Source organism: Neopelma chrysocephalum, unplaced genomic scaffold (assembly GCF_003984885.1).
Source record: "Neopelma chrysocephalum unplaced genomic scaffold, ASM398488v2 Primary Assembly neopelma1_108, whole genome shotgun sequence".
NCBI lineage: Eukaryota > Metazoa > Chordata > Aves > Passeriformes > Pipridae > Neopelma > Neopelma chrysocephalum.
The window spans coordinates 1,837,357-1,863,075 of record NW_020897773.1 but is presented as its reverse complement, the minus strand read 5'-3'; the positions used below and the strand labels follow the sequence as shown (position 1 = coordinate 1,863,075).

Genomic DNA, 25,719 nt, shown 5'->3' with positions numbered 1-25,719 from the left:
ATGTTTTCATTAACCCACATGAGTTATTAAAATACACCTCTGAATTTTAAGATTCCTAATACCCTTAGCTACAGTCTTTGTACTTAATGAATTACACAAAAAAAAAAAAAGGGAAAAAGAATTTGAAACTTCAGGACTTCAGATTAAAAAAAAATCCATTCTCACTGGAATCTAACAGACTCTGGAAAACACTGATGATAATCTCAACCTCACCATACTCTTCATATTCCTTCTATGTCTTTTTCTACTTTCAAAAATAAAACACATGCTCATCCCAGTCTAAATAGCTGTCCATCTGGACAAATGACTAAGACACTCTTCCTATATTTGAAGTACTTGGCCTGACTAAAAAACCCTGTGATGTGGAAAATTTCACCGGGTACTTGCAAAGTTACCATCTCTTCCTTTTGCAAACCATAGCTATGCAGTTGTACCAGCAGCATAAACTACCATAATTTATCATTAATCTCCAGCCCTCCAGTCTTTACTGACTCTGGCATGGTTCTATTAAACTTTGTGTTTCATAGTAATATGATTTCAATTCAGTGACTAAACATATTTACTTTGAATTAAGATTCACAACTAGCTAATACAAATGCTAGTAAACCCATGGTCTCCATCATTATCTTGAGTCAAGAGAACAGGAAATAAGAAGTAAAAGTTTAATCCAGAAATGAGCTGGGATTTAACTCTTTTCTGAAATCATTGCAGCAAGACCACTCTTAATGCATTTAGCAACAATTAATTCTCAAAGCCGAAACAGCTGCACATTGCTGATGCTCTCCAGATGCAAGGTAAGGAATTAAATCATGGGATAATTCAATTGGAAAATTGCTTGTAATTATGGAGAATGCAGCGTCTGCTTGACTCCTTGTAGTGATTGGTAGTTGCTTTAAGAATAGTGAGGTAGTCTGTGCAATGCATGGTGAATTCAAATAAGTAGCTGTGTTATGAGAAATCTCATTTAGTTTCACAAAGATATGGGTTTAACATGGTTAAAACTGTATTTTCTGACATTAATGATAATCCACTTTCACTGTCCCATTACTGCCAACGACCCACAATCACTTGCACACAGAACAGTAATATTCACTGATAGCACCTTCCCTCTGAAGGAACTCAAAGTACTTTGCAAACATACAGAATGGGGTCCTACTCTAAACAACAACAGCCAAATAGGGTTGGTCTTTCTCGCCTCATTTAATACATCTGCAAGCAAACAGGCTTGTTCTAACAGGTCATTTAAATCTCTGATGCCACTAGGCTGACAACTTCTGGGAATGAAGAGGGGTGCTCCTTTACATCAAATATTAAGAGTAACATTCTCAGTTATGATTCCATAACAACAGAAGAGATGGCTGCAAAAAGGTCTAGTCAGAGACCCTCTAGTATTGACAGCATGGAAAAATCGAGAAGAAACTGGTCTTTTGGACTGACAGTTACCAGTGCAGAAAAAGAACCATCTTGTCATCTGTAAACTGAGCACATGTATTCTGAAAATAACAGGATGATGCGGTTTTTAACTCTCCCTTTGTAAAATAATCTTACCACAACTGATCCTAATTAGCATATGACAAAGTCTGCTCACTATTTTAAAAAGTCTTGTTTATTGGCAAACTGAAGGACAAAATGGCTGCTGTATGAGATCATACTCCTACAGAGCCAGTGATCAAATGGGAAAAACACCTAGAAATATTCGTTTTCTGTTTCATGGTTTAACTGTTAAAACACACAGCTCCTAGCATATAAAACCCCGGTCATGGTAGCAGTGGTTACTATGACACATTATATTATTAGTGCCTTAGCTACTGATATGTTTGCCTGATTTTTTTTTCTTTTTTTTACTTTAAAAAGCTTCAAAAGAAAAACCATTAGGGAACAAAAGATCAATTATTTACAAGTTGCTTCACAAATCAATCATCCAGTATCAAAGCTGAAGTTGTTATTTTTAGCAGTATTAACTACACAATAATTAAAATTGATTACGAAGTCACAACCCCTCATTAAGTTGCTGTCAATTGAAGGAAAAATTCCTCAAAAGCAATTTTTTTTCTTTAAAGTGATTGTAAAAAGATTCCCATCAATTAAAGAGACATCTGGTAATATGGAAAAAGTGATAAATTCTCTCCTGTTCACAGTGCTAGTACTTTGCAGACCAAAGATAGCGAAGTAGCGAAATCCTTATCGCTTTATCTCCACCTGAAAAGGAGTAGGAACACCACTGTGTGGGGCCACATGGACCTAATCCTGCAGAGAGGCAAGTCTTGCATTTCAATCTAACAAAGTCTTTAAGCACACACTCTAAGTATTGTTGTCACACAACAGATACTGGTTCTTAGCAGGACCCAGACCTACAGCAGAGTTTTTCCAGTAACCAGATATGCTATTTCTACATGTCCCCTTTGCTGCTCTCTTAGTCTTCCTGAGCTACATGCTATTAGCTTAGGTTTTAATTCTGAAGAGAAATAAAATTGTGAGTCCCGCTCCCCTTTAACATAGTTTTCCAAATTGCAAAAGAATTCACAAAATATCTTTCTTCCCTCCCTAACTTGTTTCACAAGCTTGAAGCACAGGTTGTCAAGATGCTATTGACCTAAGTAGCTGGTCTAATAGCAACTCTGCAAGGGATCAAAGTGGATTATCTGGATCACTCTAGAAATGCTCTGTGCAGAGGCAAACCTCACTCCGGCCTTACTGCTGTCACCCACCCCATGCAGCAAGTGCAGAACATCCAAACACTTAACAAACACTAATTTTCCTCAAGTATACAAATGACACAGAGGTGGGAAAAAGTGGCACAAAGTTGCTTCCTTACATTAACATCCCAGCCCAACCGACCAACCAATCAACCAAAAAAATTTCCCCCAAAACCACAGCAAACCAAACAAACAAAAAAAACCCCAAACAACACCTCCCCCCCAAAAAGTACCATAAAAACGAAAGTAAAAGCAAAAAACCCAAACCAAACAAAAAAATATCCAAACCAACAACAACAAAAAAAACCCCCAACCAAACAAAAAAAAAAAAACAAACAAAAACCACCACCACCACCAAAAAAAGTCCCAAACCAAAGCAAATTAAAAACAGCTGTCATGCAGCAAGGTGCAGCAAGGTTTCCAATGACACAATGTACATCTGTACCACCTCGTGATAGTGCCAGGCTTTAAGAAACATCCCAGACTTTACATCTTACTTTAGCCAGACTTCGAGAAACTGGGAGCTCCTTCACAATACATTACAATACACCTGGACTACCAAAATGCCACTTCCTGTGATCGGTATCTCTTCATCCAGCTATTCCAAAGATATTTTCAAGAGAGAACAGATCAGAGGAGGAGAAGGGAAAAGGAAGGGGCTTTTCAGAAAACAGGATCCCCCCCCACGCACACGGAAACAACCTGCACATCAAGAAACAGGGCTTTGATTACATTCAGGAGTAAAGAGGCTAATCTTGAGTTCTCTGAGTTTCTGCAGTTTGTATTAGGAGCTGTTGTTTTAGCAACAAAGAACAGTTCAGCGACTAAGTTGCATTTTAAAAGTTTGGCTTGCTGATAAAAGTAGAACACCAAGCAACCAACCAAGTAACCAACAAGTTCGTTAATTTTTGCAAGTCGTTTAGGTCATTCTTACTGCAATGCCCATTACCAGCTTCTCACTCAGGGTCAGTTTTGGTGCTCCACCCTCAAAAAGAGTTAATGGATGTAACATTAACTAAGGCACAGAGCAATCAATTTTTAGCTGTGATGCAGTACATTTCACCTGCCTGCCCACAAAGCACTCTGAAAGGTATAATTTCACACAGATGAAAATAAAAAAACCCAAAACATAGTAGAGAGTTAAAGGCATTGTCTCTAATGTGCCTGTTTTCCATAGAGCTAATTCCTACCTCTTAATTCAGGGATATCAGCTCTTCCCCCAAGTTAAGCAGTGCTTAACACCCAAGTGAGGTACCTGAGCTGGCTGGAGCTCAATTATTCCAATTAACACTTTGTCACTCACTCTGTAATGAAAGTACAAGTCAAAGATCACCCAAGCACTGATTGACCCTACTCCAGCATATTTTTACCTGTCCAGACAGACGCCTTCTCACTGTAAATCAGTGGAAAGAAATGGAAGTGCTCAGCTTCACACAGCACTCATCTATGACACAAACATCTCAGCTAAGCACATAAACAAATGCACAACACCAACATTATTGGAAGCATATTGGCTCTCGAATGACTTTGCGAGGGGATTTCTCCTCACTGCAAGGAAAACCTGAACACTGATTCCCAAAGTTTCATCTGCAGTGAAATATCCCTTAGTCCTGTCACTGACTCCTGGCAAAAGCCCATTGTATGACAGAATAGGAGGTTTAGTGTTAATGGAAGCCTTACTTCAGTTTCTAAATAGTCAAAATTTTATCTTTTATTTCTTGAGTATTCCTTGATTTTAAGGCAATCAGGAACAACACCGCTGAATCTAAGCATCCCAAATATTCCAGAAGCCCATATTAAATTGAGCTTTACGTGTAACAAAAATCACTCAAGTCCGCTGGACAGCAAACACCTACCATTCACCATCCATTTTCTAAGGTGATCAGAGAGAGAACTGTCTGTAGCAGGTCAAACACCAACCTTGAAAAGGGCTGGAGTACATTTGAGTCATCCCTTGCTTCAAAGCCATTACAATTATCACTGGGTTTGTTTGGGTTTTTTTAGGAAGTTTACAGGTAACTGGGATTCAGATTTTCTGTTCTCTTATTAGGTGATCAAATCCTTCAAAGATAAAACTCCTGTACTTAATTCACCTTTCTCCATTGAGGGATAAGACAAACAGCTACATATCCTACACTTGTAGTCATACTTACATAAGTGTCCTTAAAGAAACTTGCTATTAAAAACGTTAATTGTTGCTGTTCACTGTTGCCACCAATTGCAAATGGCTTGGCATCTTTACTAAGTAGTTGATTTTAGAATCTACTTTTGCTTAACAGATACTCTTTTGTCTTGGTTAGTCATTGAAAAGGTCATTACTTTGAGCTATATAAAAAATACTTCCTGAATTAAGTTATATAAAGTTTTGTAGCATCTTCTTCTAGTATTCTTGCTTTTAGCCCTTAATTAATGATAGAACAAAGATTAACTAAGCTGTTCATTTCTCAGAAATCTTGATCTGTTACTGACATGATAACACTGAATATATTGCCCTTAGACAGCTCGATAAACCAAGAACTACAGAATGAAAATGACTTTCAGTACTGTGCGATTAGGCAATGAGGCTACCAGAACGATCTTTTCTTTCTCCCCCAATCTAAGGAAGTTCCATGTGTAAAATTCCAAGCTCTGTATGTCACAGTAAACTTTCACCTCTAATGAAGGGCCCTTGTTGAAATGCAGGATCAATTCAGGCAGGTGGGCAGAACCTGCCCTATCCGTAGCAGGCAGTTTGAAAAGCTGTAATTTTTTTAGAGAAGTCAAACATAAACTATCCTCTGCCTCTTCCTCAAATACTTTCACACCTTCAGGAAAAACCCAGAGAGTGGAATTAAACCTGCATCATAACGTTGCTTCAACATGGGCTTTTTGTTTCTTCCATTCTCTGCATAAACATCTTTAAACCAGAATATCCTTGAACTTTCTGCTCAAAATCAATACCAGAGTTCTGCAGCTTGGGTTTTTCTCTGATAAACAAAATTGCTGTGACAGGTGAAAAGGAGTTGTGATCTAACCTTTATTATGCTGTTTGTGTGCCTTGCAAGCCTCTAAATGACCGCCAGAGATGACTATCTGTGGTACACAGCAAAATGCTTCCCTTCAATTGCCTGACCTTTCCACTTCCCCACTGGAAGCACACGAAAGCAGCAACATGAACCCCACTAAAAGCAACACACAAAGCAAATTATCGTAGTTCCGTCCTTTATCAGGTTTATCCTTTTAACACAGGCAATGGCAAGTAACAAATCTTCTGGTTCTGCTGTATGAACACCTCTTCGAATCCAGAGAAGTCTACTCATCATCTTGTTTGCTCGTGTTTACACCAGATAATTTAGAAAGATAGCCTCTCACAGTAGAGTGGTAGGATCTGCTCACAGACACAGAAAAGAAAGAAGGAAAAATGAAGAACAATGGCTAGAAGTCTACTATTGTATTTCTTGAATTCCTAAGGAAATGCCATTTAGAATCAAGTGGTGCTTGCTTCTCTCATCTGTGTTGTGACACTGGAGCATTCAGCTAACAAAACTGACTTTCATCTGGCTTTACAAGTGATATGAACCATTAATGTGAACTACAAATGATTTTCTGAAAACAGAGTATTTTCATTATAACAAAAGATTGTCACTCATATCTAACTTTTTTAAAAAACTCTGTTTAGTTAGGGAAGATAAGAGATGAAGGTCAAGCATTTCTAAATTGCTTGCATTTAACAGACAAGAAAAGTAAGCTGTTGAGACTAAAGAGACACAAAGGGACTTCGAGAAAGCGATTCCTTCACCAAAAGCACGATGCACAGTGTCTTTCACTGACTGCACAGAAAGGAAGTGTTGCTTAACAAAGAAATACGGTCTAGGGTTGGAGATCCCAAATCAACAAGAAGATACTGCAGTATGTACCCCAGCAGGCTTACAACATAACATGGAGGGCTATATTTTATTGCTCCCCTCAGTGCACAGTCTCTGACACAGCATGTCTGAAGAGTGAGAGGATATTCAGGGAAGTCTGGCCACCAGTTTTCTTCCCTCTCCTGCTCTCCCAGTATGGCCATTCTCATCTTTGTACATTATACCACCTGTTTAATCACTGTGTTCTCAAAACAAGCAAAGAAAGAAAACAGATGAAACTTCAGGGATAGCTTCTAACTCATAATTGAATGGATGATTATTCATTAGAATCTAGGCAAGTTGCTTGGGGCCACCTAAGCAGACACTGCATGGTATTATAAAATTTATTTTTTTAAAGATAGAAAACAGAATTCTCACTCAGTACCTTATCTTTAATGCTGCAACCTTCTTTGGTTATTTTGAGTGGGATAAAATAAGCATGCTCAGTTTAAGCTACTAGAAGAGAAAACAACTGAGCTCACAGGTTCCCTGCCCCTTCAAGGGAAAGAAAAATAAAACTATTTTGATCAGCTTTAACATTAACAATTCCCGTAAGATTTAACCTCTGAAGGCATGTCTAGGGGAATACTTCTTGTAACACCTCTGAAGTAGTACATGCAGTTCTGTCTTCCCAAAAATGAGATATTACACAAGCATTGGTACCAACATATCCTTTAAAGACTTGCCTCTAAACAACTCGAATTTCATCAGAAAACCAAGGACAGAAATACTAAAAATCATTCTTCTCTTTCTTTACCCAAATTCACCTGGCAAAATGGTTAAACTGTACTTGGGTTTAGCTTAGCCTGCCCTAAGATCCTGACTAAATAGGGATATTTTCTCTATCACAATCCCAAATTAACAATTTTTTACCTCTGATTAATTAGCTGGACTTTGTTCTCAGCAAAAGTCACAGCAGTAAAATGTCTTAGCTTTTACAGTTCCGTGAGCCTCTTTTAATGTACCCATTCAAGCATAGGTGTGTAAGATACCTACGGCAACAGAACAGACACATCATCTTTGATGTGAAGAATAAAAGCAAAAATATTCCACTTCTTGTCAATTTGCTTGTGCTTTTAATATAATCTCACAGAATAGTTCAGTAGAAAATCCCACGTGATTACATCTATTCATTACAAGTAGACCCAGCTGACTTCACGACAAAAATCCTGTGGAGCCGTGGGCTCCAACAATTGTTAGTACTAGTTAGGATGCAAGAGATACAACAAGTTTGGCACAGCTAGAAACACAACTCACCTTGGGCTATTGATTTAATCACACTGTGCTTTAGATTCTCTTTGACAACAGGGAGAAACACGCCTCTCAACTCTTTAAAACCATATGAAGCGCTTTAGTAGACCCTTCTCAGAGCCTCATAGGTAAAGTGCTAAAGAAGCACAAGTTATTGTAGTATTTGGCAATGGATACAGTAAGACTAGGGTTGGTAAGAATTGGCAATGTGCAGTGGCTGCAAGGCTTGCAGCATACTCCTTAATCATACATTATATTTTTATGTACAGAGCCATATGCATGAGCTGTCATTGGAATCCTAAAAAAATAAACACATGGAAAATAGCGGCAGCGGGCAGGCTAGAAAGAAATTAAAACTACCAAATAACAACTAATTAATTAATTGAATATTTTTTGCACAAATGTGAGTTTTCTATACTTGAAAAGTTCAATTAAAAAAACCTCTGAACACAACATACGCTTGGATGTACACATTGTATTTGGTGATAAAGGACAAACACTATGGAGGGAAAAAAAATTACAAATGTGTGTTAATCCAGTAGTCTTTTCCTATAAAAAGGTCAAACACAGCCAAGAGCAGGACACTCTTCCCTCCAGCTGTCCTTTTAATATATCTCTCATCTTGCCAAGGACAAACTGTCATTAGGAGTGAGAAAGAGACCATTTTACAACCCATTTATTCTTCATTGTCTATGCCTTTTCTGGATATACTTGTTGGAGTACATTAGTCACAGGTATGGAGCAAGCCATTAGAGCATACTAACATCTGATGCACACTGAAATTAATTTTTCTTCTTCAGCTTGGGGAACAGAATGCTTCACGTTGAGTTGCATGCAAGTCTTCACTGAATTAAGGAATGAACAAACAAGATTTCTAAAATCAACAAACCCACGTGATTATCCATAGTCTCTATAAATACATACCTACTCTATAAACAAACACACTGTCCTAGAGCGAGACAATAATTTGCCTCTTTAGAGCAGGCTCATTAAAGGGCAATAATTTTGCAACAACAAAGCACAAGTGTAGTACTAATGAGAAGAGCAAGCTGCAAAATGCTAAGAACACCTGGTCCATTTCTTGTACTGACAGAGCATGAGCTGGGAAAAGGCTGTATTTTTCCTTCTCCACAGCCCAATGGACTCTGGAAGCAAGTTTGCTTTGCATTTACTGTCTCAGTGTTGCATAAATTCCTGTGTTGTGGGGCTGTGTTGTAACACTTGATACGTATATGTTGGCAAGTTGAGTATCAAAATCTAAATCTCTTCTAGAGCAGCTTGAACTAGTCATCGTAAATAATATTTTTGATTTTAAACCCTCTCTTTGTTTACAAAGAACTTGACAGTCATCCCTACAAATCCATAAAACTCTCATTTGCAGTAAGATCGATTGATAATTTTCAGTCCATGTGTTACTTCCAGATCTCACTTAATTCTTCTGCTATTTCACTTGCAGTATGTAGCTGATCCTTCAACTCACACACAACAATTATTTCCACTGAGTCACTGGCAAAATCTTGAAGAGGAAAATAACTAATAAGAAACTGAATCCCACTTGGAATAAACAAAACAAAAGTTTACAAATCTTCATGGGATGCTGGTGGTTCATCTGAATGCTTATAAATAATAAAACTAGGGTGGCATCATATCACAAAGGTATCTTTTTAAGGACTATTCAACCATATGGATTGAATCTTTGCAGACCAGGATGATCCACGTTTTTCTTCAGCATTAGAGAAGGGGATGCAATAAACATTTGGGTCTGCAAGTTTTTTGTCAAAATTTGCAGCAGGTTCAAAAACATTTTTCTTCTCAAAATAGAAATTCTCCTGAGAAAACAATTCTTGGCTTGTTGTTTCTTTTTCCAGGCCTACTGTGTCAAGATCTCAATGATTTACTAAAGAAGAAATACCTCTGATACCTTGTTTAAAAAGCACATAAGCTAGATCAGTTCTATGAGATCAAGGCATATCCTCAAACCAGTTATAAGAATTAATGTGAAAGGAAAACTTTTGGCTGTCTAGTGTGAGCCCAGCTACTCTTTTTACCCCTTATTCTTTCCCCTGGTAAATAGCTATCTTTTTCAGGAGAATTTTTTTCCCAATTTTTAGTGGAATTGCAAGTGTTAAAAGTCTCTTTTCTGCTTGAGTCACGCATGAAAAATAACTTCTCACCTACTTAGTTCTTGCAAGCCCACATTGATTTATACTCTACTGTTTTGTTAATAAAGTGATAATCTGAAACAAAATATTATTTATTATCTTTTATTATCTGCCTCGTTCTTCTTTGTCTGAGGAATCATAAATTAAAGTCAACAGCCATTTTATAATCCTGCAGTTCATTATCTCCCATTTGTTAATATGCTCAGTGCCTTAGCCTTGCTCCATTTCTTTAGTAATAATTACAAAAATCAAAACCACATTAACACAATATGCAGATACTTCTTGTTTTAGAACTTACATAAGAGCTTTTCAACTAATCAGTAGCTGGTTAGGGCACTGCCCTCATTCATCTCCCACTTCCCCTGCCATCCTTCATGAAAGTTTAATCTACATTTTCCACTAAGAAGTTGTCTCAATTGGAGTTCACATTTGCAGCGTGGCTTTGATTTTTATTTGAAATGGTGGTCATACCTCGCTAACTTATCTCTTAATCTGAGCTTTTTATCAAGTAGCTGCAGATTTTCCTGGTCCTGAAATCTTCAAATCACAGAAGCAGAAATTCACTTACTTTACTTAGAATCACAAGATTTAGAAGAGGAGCAGGTAACCTGCTTGCATCACCATGGTCAAGAGTGGTCAAGGCTCAAAACATTCAAGTTTAAAATTGCATTTATGATTAGAAAGAGACTACTCTGACATTTGATCAGACCTAGATTTGTGTGTAATTGTTTTGGGTGCAGCTGCTACCGGTCCTTCATCCTTAAATACAGAGGATTATTTTTGTACTAGTGGTCATTACCTTGTAAAATTCGACTCAGAAGGAAGCCACAACTCTGCTCTCAGATCAAGGGCAATGATTACTGTCCTCCAAAGTCCCTGGGCAACACAGCAATGCAAGGTTGCTGACAGGAACCTGAGCCAGTGGCCCCTGGAGGAATGAAAATACAAGCAGTGGGACGAGGTAGCCCAAGAGATGAATTCTGAAAAGGCACACTTTGTGATGTATGTTAAACCACCTGCTACTTAGAGATGTGTTCTACAGGCCCTCATAGTACAGAAAGCCTTGAGTTTGACTTAAGAGCTGAAAGGCTTGTTTGACCCATCTCAGGTTTATTAGAGAGGCAAATGACTCTCCAACTTGAGCATGACATACACATACATCCCCACAGCTGCAAAGTGCAACTTCCTGCAAACCCCTTCATTCCAATCACAAACTGGCTTGTCCAACCTGCCTCCTTAGGAAATATTGCCACACTAGCAAGAACTGCAATTCCTCATATTTCATTACAATAGACTGCAGTACGTTTCCTGGTATAATTTATTATGAAGGATCATGAATAATTAAGAATTAATCACACTTGTCAAAATAAATAAAGGCAGGCAGTGATGCAAAATGCTTGAATTTTTTATAGCATCTTTTTACTTATTCATGAATTAAAAGAAGTCTAGTAATCCACAATGGACTGCCTATTCATTACAGCACATACAATCCCGATTCAGATCCCAAAAGCAGAGGTTTTACTGTCAATCCTTAGCACATCAGTGGAACTTTGACCTTAAACCTCTGACCCTGCAGAAAGTTACAGAAGTTAGATTTGGAAATGTTTGTAACTCCAGCAGATCTCCAGAGGCATAGCTGAAAGATACACTAGTGATTCTATCACCCACTGCTCCACTTACAAGATGGCACAGAATGGAGAAGAGTGAAACATTTTAGCACAAATTTTCAAAACAAAACCCCAACCCCAAAGTACCTTGATAATCATTATTCTCTAGATTTCTACAGACAGACAGTCCTGAAGTTTTTTCTAATAAGTACTCAATATATTTGCATGGTTTGAAGGCATTCCCAAGTCTTTAACAAATAATATTAAGTGTTTAAAACACAGCTTTTCTCTGACTCTCCAAACTGGTTCAAAACTCTTAGTGCTTTTTTCTCCCTTTCGAAAGGGAAGAAAAACCTGGGCTGAGAGGTGAGGTAGGGACACACCACCACACCAACCCTACCAGCAGGGACCAAAGATCCATTAACTTTAGATAACTGGCTCTGAAAACAGACAGGTGGAGATACAGAGGAAAGAATATATGAACAGGAAGAGCAAACATCATCACCCCTGACCTTCACAGCCTTTCATGCATGGACTTTCTGAGCCAGGAAAGGTTGTTTTGAGAATCCAGTAGCTATAACTGTTTTTCTTCTCTGCTCATGTCCCGTCAATTTGCACACTCACAGAATGTTTCAGCATCCACAGCATCCCAGGAAAAAAATTCCACAGTTTCCCTCTTTTTTACAGGGATCTCCTTTCATTTTACCCGACATCTACTAATTTCACCTGATGCTGTCCAATTCTGTATTAGAAGAAATACTGAATATTTTTTCTGTACTCATCCTCTCAGCGCTTTACAATGTCTTTGGAGTTTATAAACCTTTATACATATTTTATAAAGATTTTATAAAATGCTTTGATTTCTATACAACCTTGCCATGTATTCCTTTAGATGTCTCTTGCAGGCAGTGTAGCCTTGGTTAATTTTAGACTTCCTAAAAGACAGCCATTACATACTTTAGATCAACCTTGTTTTCTTTCTTTTAGAAACTTACCCAGCTGTACTGAAAGATTTTTGATGTGTGGGATCTAGAACAGAACACCATGTTTTAGATACAGCTGCCCCTCACATTTATACTATAGCATACTGTTCTTATTTCCTACTCTCTTCCCAGTAAGCCCCAAAATCACCTTTACTTTGTGACTGCTTCTGAGTTGATGTTTTCACAGCTCTATTCTTACCCCCAAATCAGCTTAAGTGACCATAACCAGCTTACAATCTGTCTGTATATATTCCAAACTCCGATTGTCTCTCACACCACCTCAATTCAAATAATCTACACTAAATTTCACCTGTCACTATTACCTGGTTAAGCGTCCTTTTTCAATTCCGTGAAAACTAGACCTTCAATCTTTTACCCTGAATAATTGAATATCAAACTCTTCCACCTCACCATTTATTCCTATTCAGAAGATCAATGATTTGTGTGACAGTACATGCTGAACATGCCAAGTGAATGGAGTGCTCAGATGTGACTGTAACCAAATGCTGAGACACCTGAAACTAGTTCTTACTCTAGGCAGCTTAATCCATGATTTGTTCTAATTTCTTGACACTGAGCTGTATCATGCTGCTGGGACAGGGGCAAAAATACAGAAGTTCTTCTAATGCCTGTCTTTGGGAGATCTACCAATGATTTTCTACTGAACCTTTTAGAAAAACTTACACGCAGCACAATGAATCATACCAGAGGCATTTGTCTCTATCAACGTCTTGACATGACCTGATAACCAAGTGACAAGTATGAGCTAAACCATCCCAAAATCTAGTTAAGCTATCTGTTTATCTCTGTGCATTACTGTCTGCAAAGGAGATGAAATGAGATTGAGATAATTGCAAGTACAATTTGCAGGAAACGGGGGGGGGTTGGAACTACTGTGCTTAATTATTTCAGATTGAAACAGACCACACAACTATCTATGCCAAACAGCCATAATTAAAGTGATTTAAAATATCTAGATGCTAGCTCCAAGTGTTGCTTTTCAAATGAGTCTTTACACAAGCAAGAGTTACAGTCGTCTATGAGTTGCAGACCTACAGCTCTACTGAGGGGTTTAAGATTAAATTACCACTATGTCCAACATGCCTGATAAATTTAAAAAACCAAACACACACGCACATACAAGCAAATAAATCACCTCAAATAATCCACTCTGATGGCCCACCAATCTAAATCCACTCAATCAATATGACACTGGTTACCCGCCCCTCAGAACAGCAGAAAACAGCAGAGCACAAGCTTCAGCCTAAATTGCCTATATTCCAGATGGAAAAAACATACTTTGGGCTTAGAAATGGAATTTTATCCCAATAGGCAATTGGAAATCATCAACCACTAACACCTTTGGTTTTGGGCTACAGGGCCAGTCAACAGTCTCCCTTTCTTCTGCTTTGGCAGATATAGAAAACTGAGTACAGACAAAGGTATAACTCTACTGAAAAGAATCCAAAAGAATCATACAAAATGGAGCACTGCATTGACCTGGCCAGGCTCTTTACCTGGAACAATATATTTACTTCCTTGTGGCTTTTCCCATTTTTTCCCCACTCCAGGAAAGCAACAGCTACTCTTCTCAATTCAAAACAAGGTTTTAACTCCTAAATCTCAGTGGCAGCCAGCTTGCACTAGAATTTTAGAAAAAGAACAAGAGCAGAACTTCTGATTTACCTCAAACTTTCCCTGAACTGTATCTTTATAGCAAGAAATTCAGTATGCGTATGTGTGTTCGCTGATGTGGAAATTAGAAGATATTTGCCTGCAGCACAAATGTGGTCCATCTGCTTTACACACGACACAGATCACGCCAAAATGACTTGGTCTGCTGATGAATCAATGGGCCTTAAAAGTTAATTTATAATGGCTATCTGGGGAAAAGTGCTATACTATTGATATGGATGAGAAAACAGAATATCAACGAAAAGCAGTACTGAAAATTTCCTCAGTATTCACCTGAACATAGCAACTGCTGCGAGCAGTCAGACTGCAGCTCTGCAAAGTCAAATGCCGTCTCTGATGCTGGCTACTAAGAAAAGGATCCTTTCTCTTGCAGCTTTCTATATAAGAGGCCTTAAATTTGAATTAAACAAGCAGTGATGAATGTATTCTGCAAGAATTAATCTGATCTTTCTTTAAATTTATGCATACTTCTGGCCCCCATAACATTAATTCATGTATCTTATTCGCACAGTTTATTCAGGTACTACATGAAAAATATCTCCGCTCACTTGTTCTATACCTGGAACTCACTAACTTCACAGCTGCTTTCCACTGCTCTTCAATGTGCATTTTAAAGACTTTTAAGTCCTACCATTGCAGACAAAATAAAGAATTTTTGTCTGTTTAGTTTTTTCTAGTATGGAAACTGTTCCTTATCCCTCATAATTTTTGTTTTCCTTCCTGACGTCTCTTTGTTTTTCTGGATAAAGCCTGTAGCCCTAACTTCCCCATTTCCATTTTTTGTAGTTCTGTTCTCATCAACACCACCTGACCCTTACAGGGAGAGGTTTCAAGCAGATGTCACTAACAGCCAAAAGGATGTTAAGGATTTTGCTGCTTGTCCGATGTTAGAAGAGCACAAATATACGTAAAAATCTTTCGGAACTTATAATCGTAATGAAATATGCTGCTGTTCACAGATATGATCACGAGCAGGAAAAGTAATTCCAACAAACCAAATTTTCTTCCAAGAAAGGAGAAAAATCTATTGCTCTCTCTTCTTTTCAGGCTTCCTAGCTCTCTTTAAAGACAAGATCTTTTTTCCTTATATTAAGGACAAACCCCATCTTTTGCTTTCTTACCAGAGAACCTAAGCCCTGGACTCAAGGGTATTGCCTAAAATGGTCTGCAAATACGCAAGCAGTACACAGGACATTGAGCAAAGGTAAGGCTAAACTCTTCCAAACACTGAATGACCTTCAACATAGGCACCATAGGATAGCTCTCATCCAAATACCATCCATGGCATGGGTCAGCCCAATTAGGATTTTACACAATATTATATTTGATGCTTTGATTCCCATATAGATGATGAAGGTTGCCTTTAGATGAAAACAGATATCTCGTGCAGAATGACCCCCTTTTGTTTGTCACATCGTTTGCATTCACCATCTGCTGGAGTAAAAGGATTCTGGCTGTCTTTAGCATTTCAGGAGGACATGTTTGTTTGGGTGGGGTTTTGGTTTTTTTTGTTAGGGTTATTTTTGGGGGTGGGAGCATGGGTGCTTTGTTTTTAAAACTAACCACTACACTGAAGGCATTATAGTTGTATTTGTCTTACCTTTAGGTGTACTCTCAGAGTGATCTCTCTCTGGCCCATCTGGGATGTTTAGCTGTGAGATCTCCTCCGCACTCAGTCTGACCCAGGCGTTGTTGGGGGTTTCCTGATCTTTTGAGGTAAAGGAATATTCCAGCTCACAAGGAGATTCAAAATTGCAGTCAAATACTGGAAAAAGAAAATAGACATAAAATATACCAGATTAATTAAATCCAGATTCCTCTGTGCTAGAAGGTGTGTATACACACTAATTTTATAGTTTAGTAAGTTATGGCTTGGTTTTTTCCATAATGAGGTAGAAAGAAATAGAAGAATTCAATAAACAGAAAGGCAAATATATGCCTGAATGTGCTGCACAGCAGCCTCAAAAGGAAGGCCCAAGAGCCAGTTATTCCCCTTCACGACAGCTGAAAGGGCAGCACAGGCTAAAACAGGGAAAGACATCATCCGGACTGAATGGATATCCATTAGTCAATGGACAAAATGGGACAGAAAGCCAATGTCTTCTGGGATGGTGGTTCAAATTCAACCAGGACCAGTGTAGTGCAAAGACTACTAACACTCTTGACATTGATGTTCCATCTCAGTGAACGCAGGTCTCTACAAAGCAAGTCATATATCCTGGGCATATGGGATGTGCTGGCAGCCATAGGGACTGTACCCAGTAGGCAACATTCTGACTCTCTGGATTTGAAACACTTTAGTGAGACAGCAGAAGCAGCAGAAACCTGACTTGCTGCTGCAAAACTTCAGCCTCCAGGTAGTACAGCCAGCATCTGCCTACAACACAGACATTTCCTTTTGAGATGTTTCTCTTTCAGAAACCCACTACTCTGCTGGTGCAACTATGATTCACTTCCCAGGGTCCAATTTACTATCATACCATAATTCAAGTTGTTTAACACCACATGTAATGATAACCTGAAAGGATTTTACTTTTAATTGTCAAGAACATAAAATTTTCTGGAACGCCCTGTATACTTTAGTTTTTATCACCACAATCAGCACTCAACACAATATTCAGTAAGAAAAAGAAACTATTTCTGAACTAACTCACTGGTTCTGAACAGGCTAGATCTATTTGAAAAAGCTCCTCAAAAAAATCCAGCTGCTCTTTCGAGTTTTCTATACTGTCTAGTGTCCTGCCATAGCTATGCAAGTGAAACAAAAAATCTGAATTGACATTAGTGAAATTAACTGGTTTTTTTTTTAAACTTCAATTACATTCTCTATTAAACATCTAATTCCTTTAGCGGGCACAGATTTATGTAGTTCAGCCTATTCTCCTGGTGATATAATATTTTCTAATCTGAAGGTTAATACTGTTGCCCTCCCGCTACACTTTTCCCAGCTAATTTGCTGTTTTAACAGCAAGCTGGAAGGAACAGTCTTTTTCCAGTTTATATTTGATTTTCTTAATCAGGTGCTTTAACATTCACTCAGCATTTTGAATACTTCACAATGCCATGGAAACAGCAATGTAAGAAATCCATATACACCACAAGCAGCAGTAACAAGGATTACACACATTTCCTTAAATTCAAATGCACAAGCCCCTACTCTCTCCAGGCCTCTATGTTATCAATACAAATTTCATGATACATGAAGAACACTTCAATTTGGGCAGCAGGGAACTGTGGATATATTAATGCTATACAGTTTGCTATTGCAATATCATACCCAAACTTCAGACCACTTATTTCTTAAAGTCGCTTAGATGGTCTTTACCAATAAAAAAAAAAGAAAAACAAAACCAATTTTTTTTTAACCCTATACAGTGTTAGGAGTCTATTAAACTTTTTATCGAAGACCAGATGGACAAAAGAGCAACCAAACGCTCAACTACATGTTGGAGAAGATGTATTGTCATTACTGTACAGTTTTGTTACGGGGAACACCTCGGGGAGTATGTGTTTTAGGGCACTGTGAAAAAAAAGGCAGAGGGCAGAAACACAGCTCATGCAAGGACTTTTTTGATGGAACCCGCTTGATGGCGAAATGGAAAGCCCAAGCCAAGGACGACACGTGGCAAGAACAATCATTTCAAATCAACTACTTCATTCTTTGTGGCCTTCTCTTCCTGATCCTGATTCCCTCATACTTTCTTCAGCTTTCTAGAAGTTGCTGCTTGCTTCTCCTCCTCTCCTGCCCAGCTGCTCGAAACAGAAGCCTTTGTGCTCTCTTACCCTCCTGACCCAAGCAGAGAAGCCCTCCATGGATATCCACAAGGCACTCCTCATTTTCCTCCTCCAGTCCCCCATGACAGTCTGATTGTCAATACTCAATAGGCAGCTCTGCTCCCCCATTTGACTTTCCAGAATTCCATTCTCAGAAGAGAGCTATCAATCAGTTATGGAGCCCTTAACACAGCAGGCCTGTGACCTACAACTGGTACAACTTAATTGGGGTATGTCACTAAATAACAGTCATCACATTCAGTCTTATGATCCCTGCAGACAACTAAAGGCTCTGCCTGAAGAGGGGAAAGTAAAGAAAAAAAGGCAAGTAGCAACACCATCTCCTTCCCTTGCAATAAATAGCTTACAGAGAAGAAGGCATGATCTAAAATGCCTGCTGTGGTCAAGCTGAATGTCCTTTACAACAGGTTTTTCCTTGGAAGAGGGGGAGGCGATTTGGCTCCTACATCTGCAATTTAATGGAAACATACTTGCATCTTTTACAGAACTCAATAGTCCCCTCACATCACCAGAATATCCATACTTTTCTTAGGCTCTTATTTAAATTAGTCCTGTGTAAGACACAAATTTCAGTGCTATTATCCTATTCAGTACAAAGAAATGATGACAAAGAAATGCCATCTGATGCAACACAGCAAACAGCATCCAATCTTCTAAGCCTAACATTAACTTCCTACCCTTAGGCTTTCCTTCTTTCACAATGTCCTTCACTATTGACAATGCAATATCCTTTAAAAAAAAAGAATTGTATACAATACTTTTTTTTTCACTGATAAGCTAGTTTTGATGTGTTAGCTGCTACAAGACCACATAAGCCACACTTGCAAATGCAGAACCTTCATAACATTTGAATTGCTGCCACAAATCACTTGTCAAATTTTACATCTCTGCATAAAAAAATAAAGTGCTTTTCCTTCCTTCTTTACTTTTGTCTTAACATTTAAATGCAAGACCAAGTTTATTCTTGTCTTGCCCAGTTAAGCACAGAAAGCAGAAGCCATGTGTCTTTGGAAGCTGAATAAAAGCCATTCTGCCTTTTACTGAAAAACCAAATACTGCAGGAAGGCGATTAAATCTAACACAATTTTAGTGATTATTTTTTAAATTTACTAGCAATATAAATTGACTAGATACAGAGCTTTGGGACTTGAATAGTGTGCCTAATCAGTAAAGTGGGATGTTTTTCTTTTTTTGTGATTTCTGATGTTTTTCTAAAAGTGATGTCACAGAGATTTATACCCAGTAAATGCATTTATGCCAGAGCTGTATTAACACTACAGATCCTAAAGGTTCTATATGAATTTAAGTTCCATATAGCAAAAAAATAGCAAAAGCTCTTTTTAAGTTAAAAAAACAACCAAACAACCAAACAACCCCTCGTCCAACAATCTCTTTCATCTGCAACTGCTGGACATGAGAGAGACAGAACACATAATTTATTAGAAGTCTATTTCACCATTACACTTTTAGAGAAGAAACAAAAGTGATGCTTATAATCAAATTAAGGTAAAAACGTGTTTAAGAAAGGCTTAGACATCAATCAGTTTAGCTTCTGGTACGTAAAAAGATACAGGATACTAACCATAGAATGAAAGGCAAATTAAGTTACTATTCAATTGAAAAGACACTGGAATCTGCGTGTGTCTGATGATGCTTGAGTCTTGTGACTGCTTCAAATTATTTATTTTTAATCAACATACCTAACAGCAATAATTTAGGCACAAATAACTAAAATATCTGGCAACCACATCTGTTTCAGTTAAACTGATTAGAGCTTTCTAATAAACAAATGACTTAAAATAGTAATATGAATAATAAACCAAAACACAGTAACCTGTGGGAAGTATCCTTTTACCTTGCTGCAGGTCAGATTATGGATCATTCGCTCTTTGGGTCATCTTAGATTATTTGTGTAATCACCCATCACTGAAACATGCCTTATTTAGAACAAAAATAAACTAGTTTAAAGGGATATATAAAAAAACCGGCTCTTGTTGAGAAACTATTCTGATTATCCTTTCTTCAACTGCCCAAAAAAAGGTTGGGTTTATTTGGTCTAAACCACATCTCCTTTCAACCACAAAAATCTTACCAGCAGGTAATTTCCTCTTAGATGGCTCCTTTCTAGTTCTACATGTGTCTGACTTTAAAAGGTCCTTTTCCCTCCCTTACAAGTCACTCCTTCTCCATTACTCTCAGCTGGGCACCCCTTTGGAAAGGTGTGGTTGCCTTCTCACCTCACTGCCACAGACAAGGGAGCAGGCAGAGGTTCTCTGTTCTCAGTAAGACCAGCTTAGAGATGCACATCCTCACTGGCACCTCATCAGCTTAAACATGACTAATTTACACTACATCCACAGACAAATGCACAATGTAAAGGTCACATACACCTGTCAAATCGGGACCACAACCTCCCCCAAGAACATACCTCTTTCAGCAGCAACAGTCACAGCAGCAGTGTAGAAACACATAAAATATTCTTGCACAGGATGTCTTTTTTTAATACAAATATTGACAGATATTCCTTGTGGAGGAGACATAATTTAAATTGTATAGCAGAGATCTGCTCTGCTGAGTGAGCTTTGAGACCTCCATCAATACCCACTAACCTCTATTTTACTCATGTTATAAGGCCTATAAGCTTTTAATTTATGACAGGGAAATGACAAATTGATTTTCCAGTTATTAATCCTAGTGACAGAGCCAGTTCCTAAAGCCTTCCCATTCCCTTTGAGTACAAAAGGGCACAGGCCATTCAATCTAAGGGTTTCAATTGCCTCATCAGGACTTTCTGCATTTCTATTCCCCAATACAGGGTGCACATGCGGGGTGACACAAAGGAGCCTCAGCGATAAGTATTTCTCCCCAAGAATAGAACATAAGTAGGAGACTCTGCTCTCTGGCTGTCAGCTCACCAGCCTGCCGAACACCCAGGAGGATCAAGGCCAGGTCCTTGGAAGTCAGCATTGCCCCGCTGGCACAAAGTAGGGGTGAAACTCCTTGCAAATGGATTCCTGGCGCTATCTTTCCCCTGTGCAACCGGAGATACAGCAGCAATTTAAAATGATCCATAATAGGAAGGAAGGGCACGGGAAAAAAGCACAAGGGAAAAGGGAAAAGGTGTTGGCAGTCACACAAATTCAAGAGGAAAAACAATTGCAGGGTTTAAACTGCCTTGTTCCTGCTGAGCAAGCGAGCCTCAAGAGACATTTTCACCTATTTCCTTCCATTGCTCAGGAATGAGAAAGGGCAAACTGCACATTTTAAGGGACAGTATGCCACATGTATCCCTGTCAGGCACCCTGGATCTACCCTTTGCAAATGCCTGTGCCAAACAATAACTGCCTGGTCTTGGGGCTGCCACTCGAGGAGCTGACAAATGTGAGAGCAGCAGCATGGCCTGACAGGGGTGTTGGGAAACTGGGGAACTGGGGATGCACTCAAGTAGCCCCACGGCATCACTCCGTACCGCAGGGCTTTGGGGTCCATCCCATCTGATGAACCTCAGTCACCTGCAAGCGAAGCAGTGAGGAGAACAGCTGGGAAGCATGCCAGCTCCTCTCCCTGCCCTGAGACGCAGCCTGTGTTCATCAGGGACCTCCTTTTAATTTCAAGCTACTTAGTGCAAGTTAGTTTATCTCTCTGTGTCCTTTCTCCGCACCAGCAGGTCTCCGTGTACGCCTCCCCGACCTTGAATTTACTGACAGGAAGGCTGCTGTTCCCTCACAGTGACGACGTTCAGTCACAGGGCTCCAAGGGCTCCTCAGAGCTTGCTGCCAGCAAGGAAGTCTTCAATGTGGCCAATTTCTCCCCAGTACCCAGGGCAAGATCACAGGGGCAGTACCTGTTGGGCAGGGTCAAGTGTGGCTCGTTCCTTCAATGCCCACCTTGACGGAAAAACACTCAGGTTTCCCCTGGGAGGGGCTATTAAGGTTAGATTGCATTCTGAAGAAAAGAGTTTTGGAGGAGCCCCACCGGAGGCATGATTTCACATGTTCAGTAAAAAAGGGAATAACCCCCGGGGAAGAGTGCTGGGGCCTGGATGCCCAGCGCAGGGTGAGCCGCCTGCCTCCCTGTGGAGCTCTCCTCATGCCAGATGCACTTAAATTAATCCTCTGGGGAATGAGCCACTGCTGGATGGGCCACTGCTTAGAGAAAACAGCAACACAACTATTCATCTATTTGTTAAGAGAACCTTAAAAATGACAGCATCTACTTTATATATACCCAGCTCCTCAGCGTGCACCAGGGACTGAATCACCAAAATCTCTGACAGCTGCTTTGTTTGGTGGAAATCAAACTACAAAGAAGAGGGCCAGGACTCCTTCATCAATCAATTATAAGCACAGTCTTTCAAGACAGCTACAGAGAGAGGTGTGAGGAAGGGGTGCTGGGAGAACAACTAGCAATAGCTCTCCTTTTCATTCCTCCTGCTCCAAGAAGTGACAGAGCTCATTCTCCACACAAGAAATATTTGCCCACCAAGTCTTCCATGCATGCAGCAAAAACAATACATGACAGTGCATTTCTAATGCCAGTTCTGGCCAAAAAAAATGAAGTACTGACTAACAGCGATTGTTAGAAAACATGCTCCAGTTGGCACAAAATAGTGGTTGGATGAACTGTCATATTTTGACAATTCATACAAGAGACCTCTTGCATGAATTTTGAGAGATCTCTAGAGAAAATGAATACTTGAGAGACAGGGAGAAAAGACATTTGTTTTCTAACTGTATGTTATTTTATTATTGAAAAAATGTTGAGCTGTCATGGGCATATTATCTGCAGATGAAAAACGATATAAGGAAAACAATAACTTGAAAGAAAGTAAAAATTTCTCCCTAACAAGATTTTTTCTTCCTTTTTGCTTAGCACAACCTTCAGTTTAGCTAGACAGATGCTGCTTTTCCTGATTTTCCTCCCTTTGGATTTCAGCAACATTGCACATGGCAAAAATACCATATAATTGTTAAACAAGATTCCTTGCATATGTATATGGGGTCACAGCATCTGCTACTTTATATGGAGCAATTCTATTAATGTGGTGTGAGTAACTGCTCTTAATCAAAATCTTGCCCTATTCTATTCATAATGTTATTTCCAAAACCATATCAGAGTACTTCTAGAATTGCAAAAAGGATGTGTTTGAGTTAAGGTGGTACATCACTTTTCCAATATCTTTACTAAGAAAACATTGATTGATTTTTCCTCTGGGACCAAGTAGCATTCTCCTTGTTCCTCTCCTGACTTTATCTCACCTTCTGAACAGAACTTGCTGTAACAATCAGTTCATATCCATGCATCTCACTATGCCATGCTGAGCCAAGAATCATGATAGCTTTATCATTCTGAAGATGTCAGTATTAGTCTGATTTGCTGTAGAATTATCAAACAAGTAGTCATGGGAACCTAACCATAACATGAATTCATCTGGCTGGTGCCCTCTTTCCCTCCATCTTCCCTTTCGTTTGATGCTCAGACTCATGGAGTTTGTGTCAGCAGTATCTATCTGGTATCCAACCCACATGAATGAAATGGTATCTCGAATACATGCACAAGTACTTGAATTCAGCAAGTTGCACATGACCCACCAGAGAAAAAAATTTAATAACCTGACACCTTGCTGAGCAGCTGCTGTGCCACTGAGCACAAAATACGCAGCGAGAATGACCCCAAATTATTCCACAGTAAAGTAAGTCCAATGAATTTTTATTTTTCAGTTAGCAAACCCAATTCAGGAAATTAGGAACTCATTACAGACGACATTCCATTAGAAAGTGTAAAGAAAACCCCCAACAACCCTGTCAAATTAGTTTTCTGAAGACAGAGAGCTGAGTGAAATTATTAATAAGTTGTTAATAGAGGCCATCCTTTGGATTGGGCTTTTAGTACCTATTAAATCAAAGCTGTGAATGATTATGCATTCTTGTAGGTATGTGCTCCTCCCCTGCTAAACTCACATTTTGTAGACATTTTTAAGCACACTAGTCATTTGGTAGCCAAATTACCCTGACTTTTAGCCCCAGTTAACTTTGGAATACAAAACACCACTATTTCCTAAACTTCAGAGGGGGGAAAAAAAATCTGTAACCTATATTGCAGAAGCCTAAGAGAGGTACTTTTGCACAAAGCTGGTTCAGAACAGCCAAAGAATTTGGCTGCTACTGGACAGACAATCTGGCAAAGAGACACACAGACAGCACAGCGATATGAGAAGAGTTAAAATGCAAAAGGCATCTCCTGTTTCCTAAATGATCCAATATGGCAACACTTATGCCTGTTATTCTCATGAAATGTGTTCTTCTTTCAAAACAGAGTTTAAGTGGGTTGAATTGAATTTGATTTTTTCTCCAATCAGTAGCACTTTCCACAATTGCCACTGTACCCTGCCAGGATCGTGCTCCAGGTTCACTGTTGTTGGGCTGGCTCAGGGGGATGTAGAGGATGGGGCAGAGAGAGGTGTGTTAACTGCATGCAGGTTTACAGGCCTAAAGGGGCATCTGTCGTCTGGAAACCCTGTTACAGAAGCTTAATAGATTTTATGCGGTGGACAATTGATTTCTTATACAATACCTGTACAGAAGAGAAAATTAACGTTCAACCAACCAGGACAAGAAATGTAATATGTGGCTGAGTGCAGTTAATCATGTAAGCCTCAAGACAGAGATCCATCAGATCTGAAAGTGGGAGATTAATACACTACCATAATTCCACATATGCAGAATGCATTAAAAGTTTGTTCTAGCCACAGGAAACAGTCTGAGTGTACCTCATGAGAACAAAAGTACATAAAAATTTGAAGATTTAAAGTCTCTTCCTGTCCCTCAGGTTGAATTCCCAAATAATTTTGACTTCATATCCATTTTTTTTAGCTTTTATTTTCTGAAAGGCGGATGGTTTTTGCATCTTTGAGATGACTGATGATTAGTCAGTGCTTAGACGGAGACAAATCTAGAAATCTCTAGACAAAATAGAAAAAAAGTCTTGTGAATTCATCACTCAAGTATCCTGTTGTGCCACTGATTATCTTTTGGGATTGCTGCATATGGTTTCAGAGATATCATCAGGCGCTGTCCCTGCCAGAACTACCAGAGGCAGTCTGTCAGAATTTTTAATTCTGAGCAAAAGAAAAGAGAACTTATTTTGGCAGAGGAAGAGGGACATTACATGTCAATTTACTCACTCTTTCAGTCAGAAATTTCTCCAATAGCAGAACATAGGGAAAAGGTAATTAAGACAAGTAATATTGCCCCACTCTAGCTAGCAATGTCAGCCAGCTAATTAGATGGGTCCCATCAGATGATTAGGCAAACAAAGTTTTGATAGAAGTTTTACTGAGCACTCTGTAATCAGTCATGCTGGGAGAAGTCAGGAAAGCTTCTGACAGACAAAGAAATCACTGCAGTAGTAAAGGACTGCTGGGTTTTATTTCTGCTCATGATTTATTGTGTGATTTTGGATTAACCACTTAATCAGAAGGCAGGGGTGTGTCCTGGGACAAGAGTACTCACTTAGAGTTTGGATGGTCTAACTTTGTCTTCTTCCTTGCTCCGCTGAGTCCCATGACCTTCACAGAGCCTCGTACATCCAGGGCCAATAATCAGCTACTGAAAAGCACTGTCCACCCCTGTCATGCACATAGCTCT

The 25,719-nt window shown here is 39.1% G+C and overlaps 1 protein-coding gene across 1 annotated transcript in view; it reads right to left on the bottom strand.

Annotated features, from left to right (window-relative positions):
- Window positions 1-25,719, bottom strand: part of ALK (ALK receptor tyrosine kinase) — a 313,264-nt gene that overhangs the window by 202,385 nt on the left and 85,160 nt on the right. Inside the window, exon 4 of the mRNA XM_027696652.1 lies at window positions 15,879-16,043. Within this exon, the coding sequence (XP_027552453.1) occupies window positions 15,879-16,043 (165 nt within the window). The remainder of the gene's footprint in view (window positions 1-15,878; window positions 16,044-25,719) is intronic.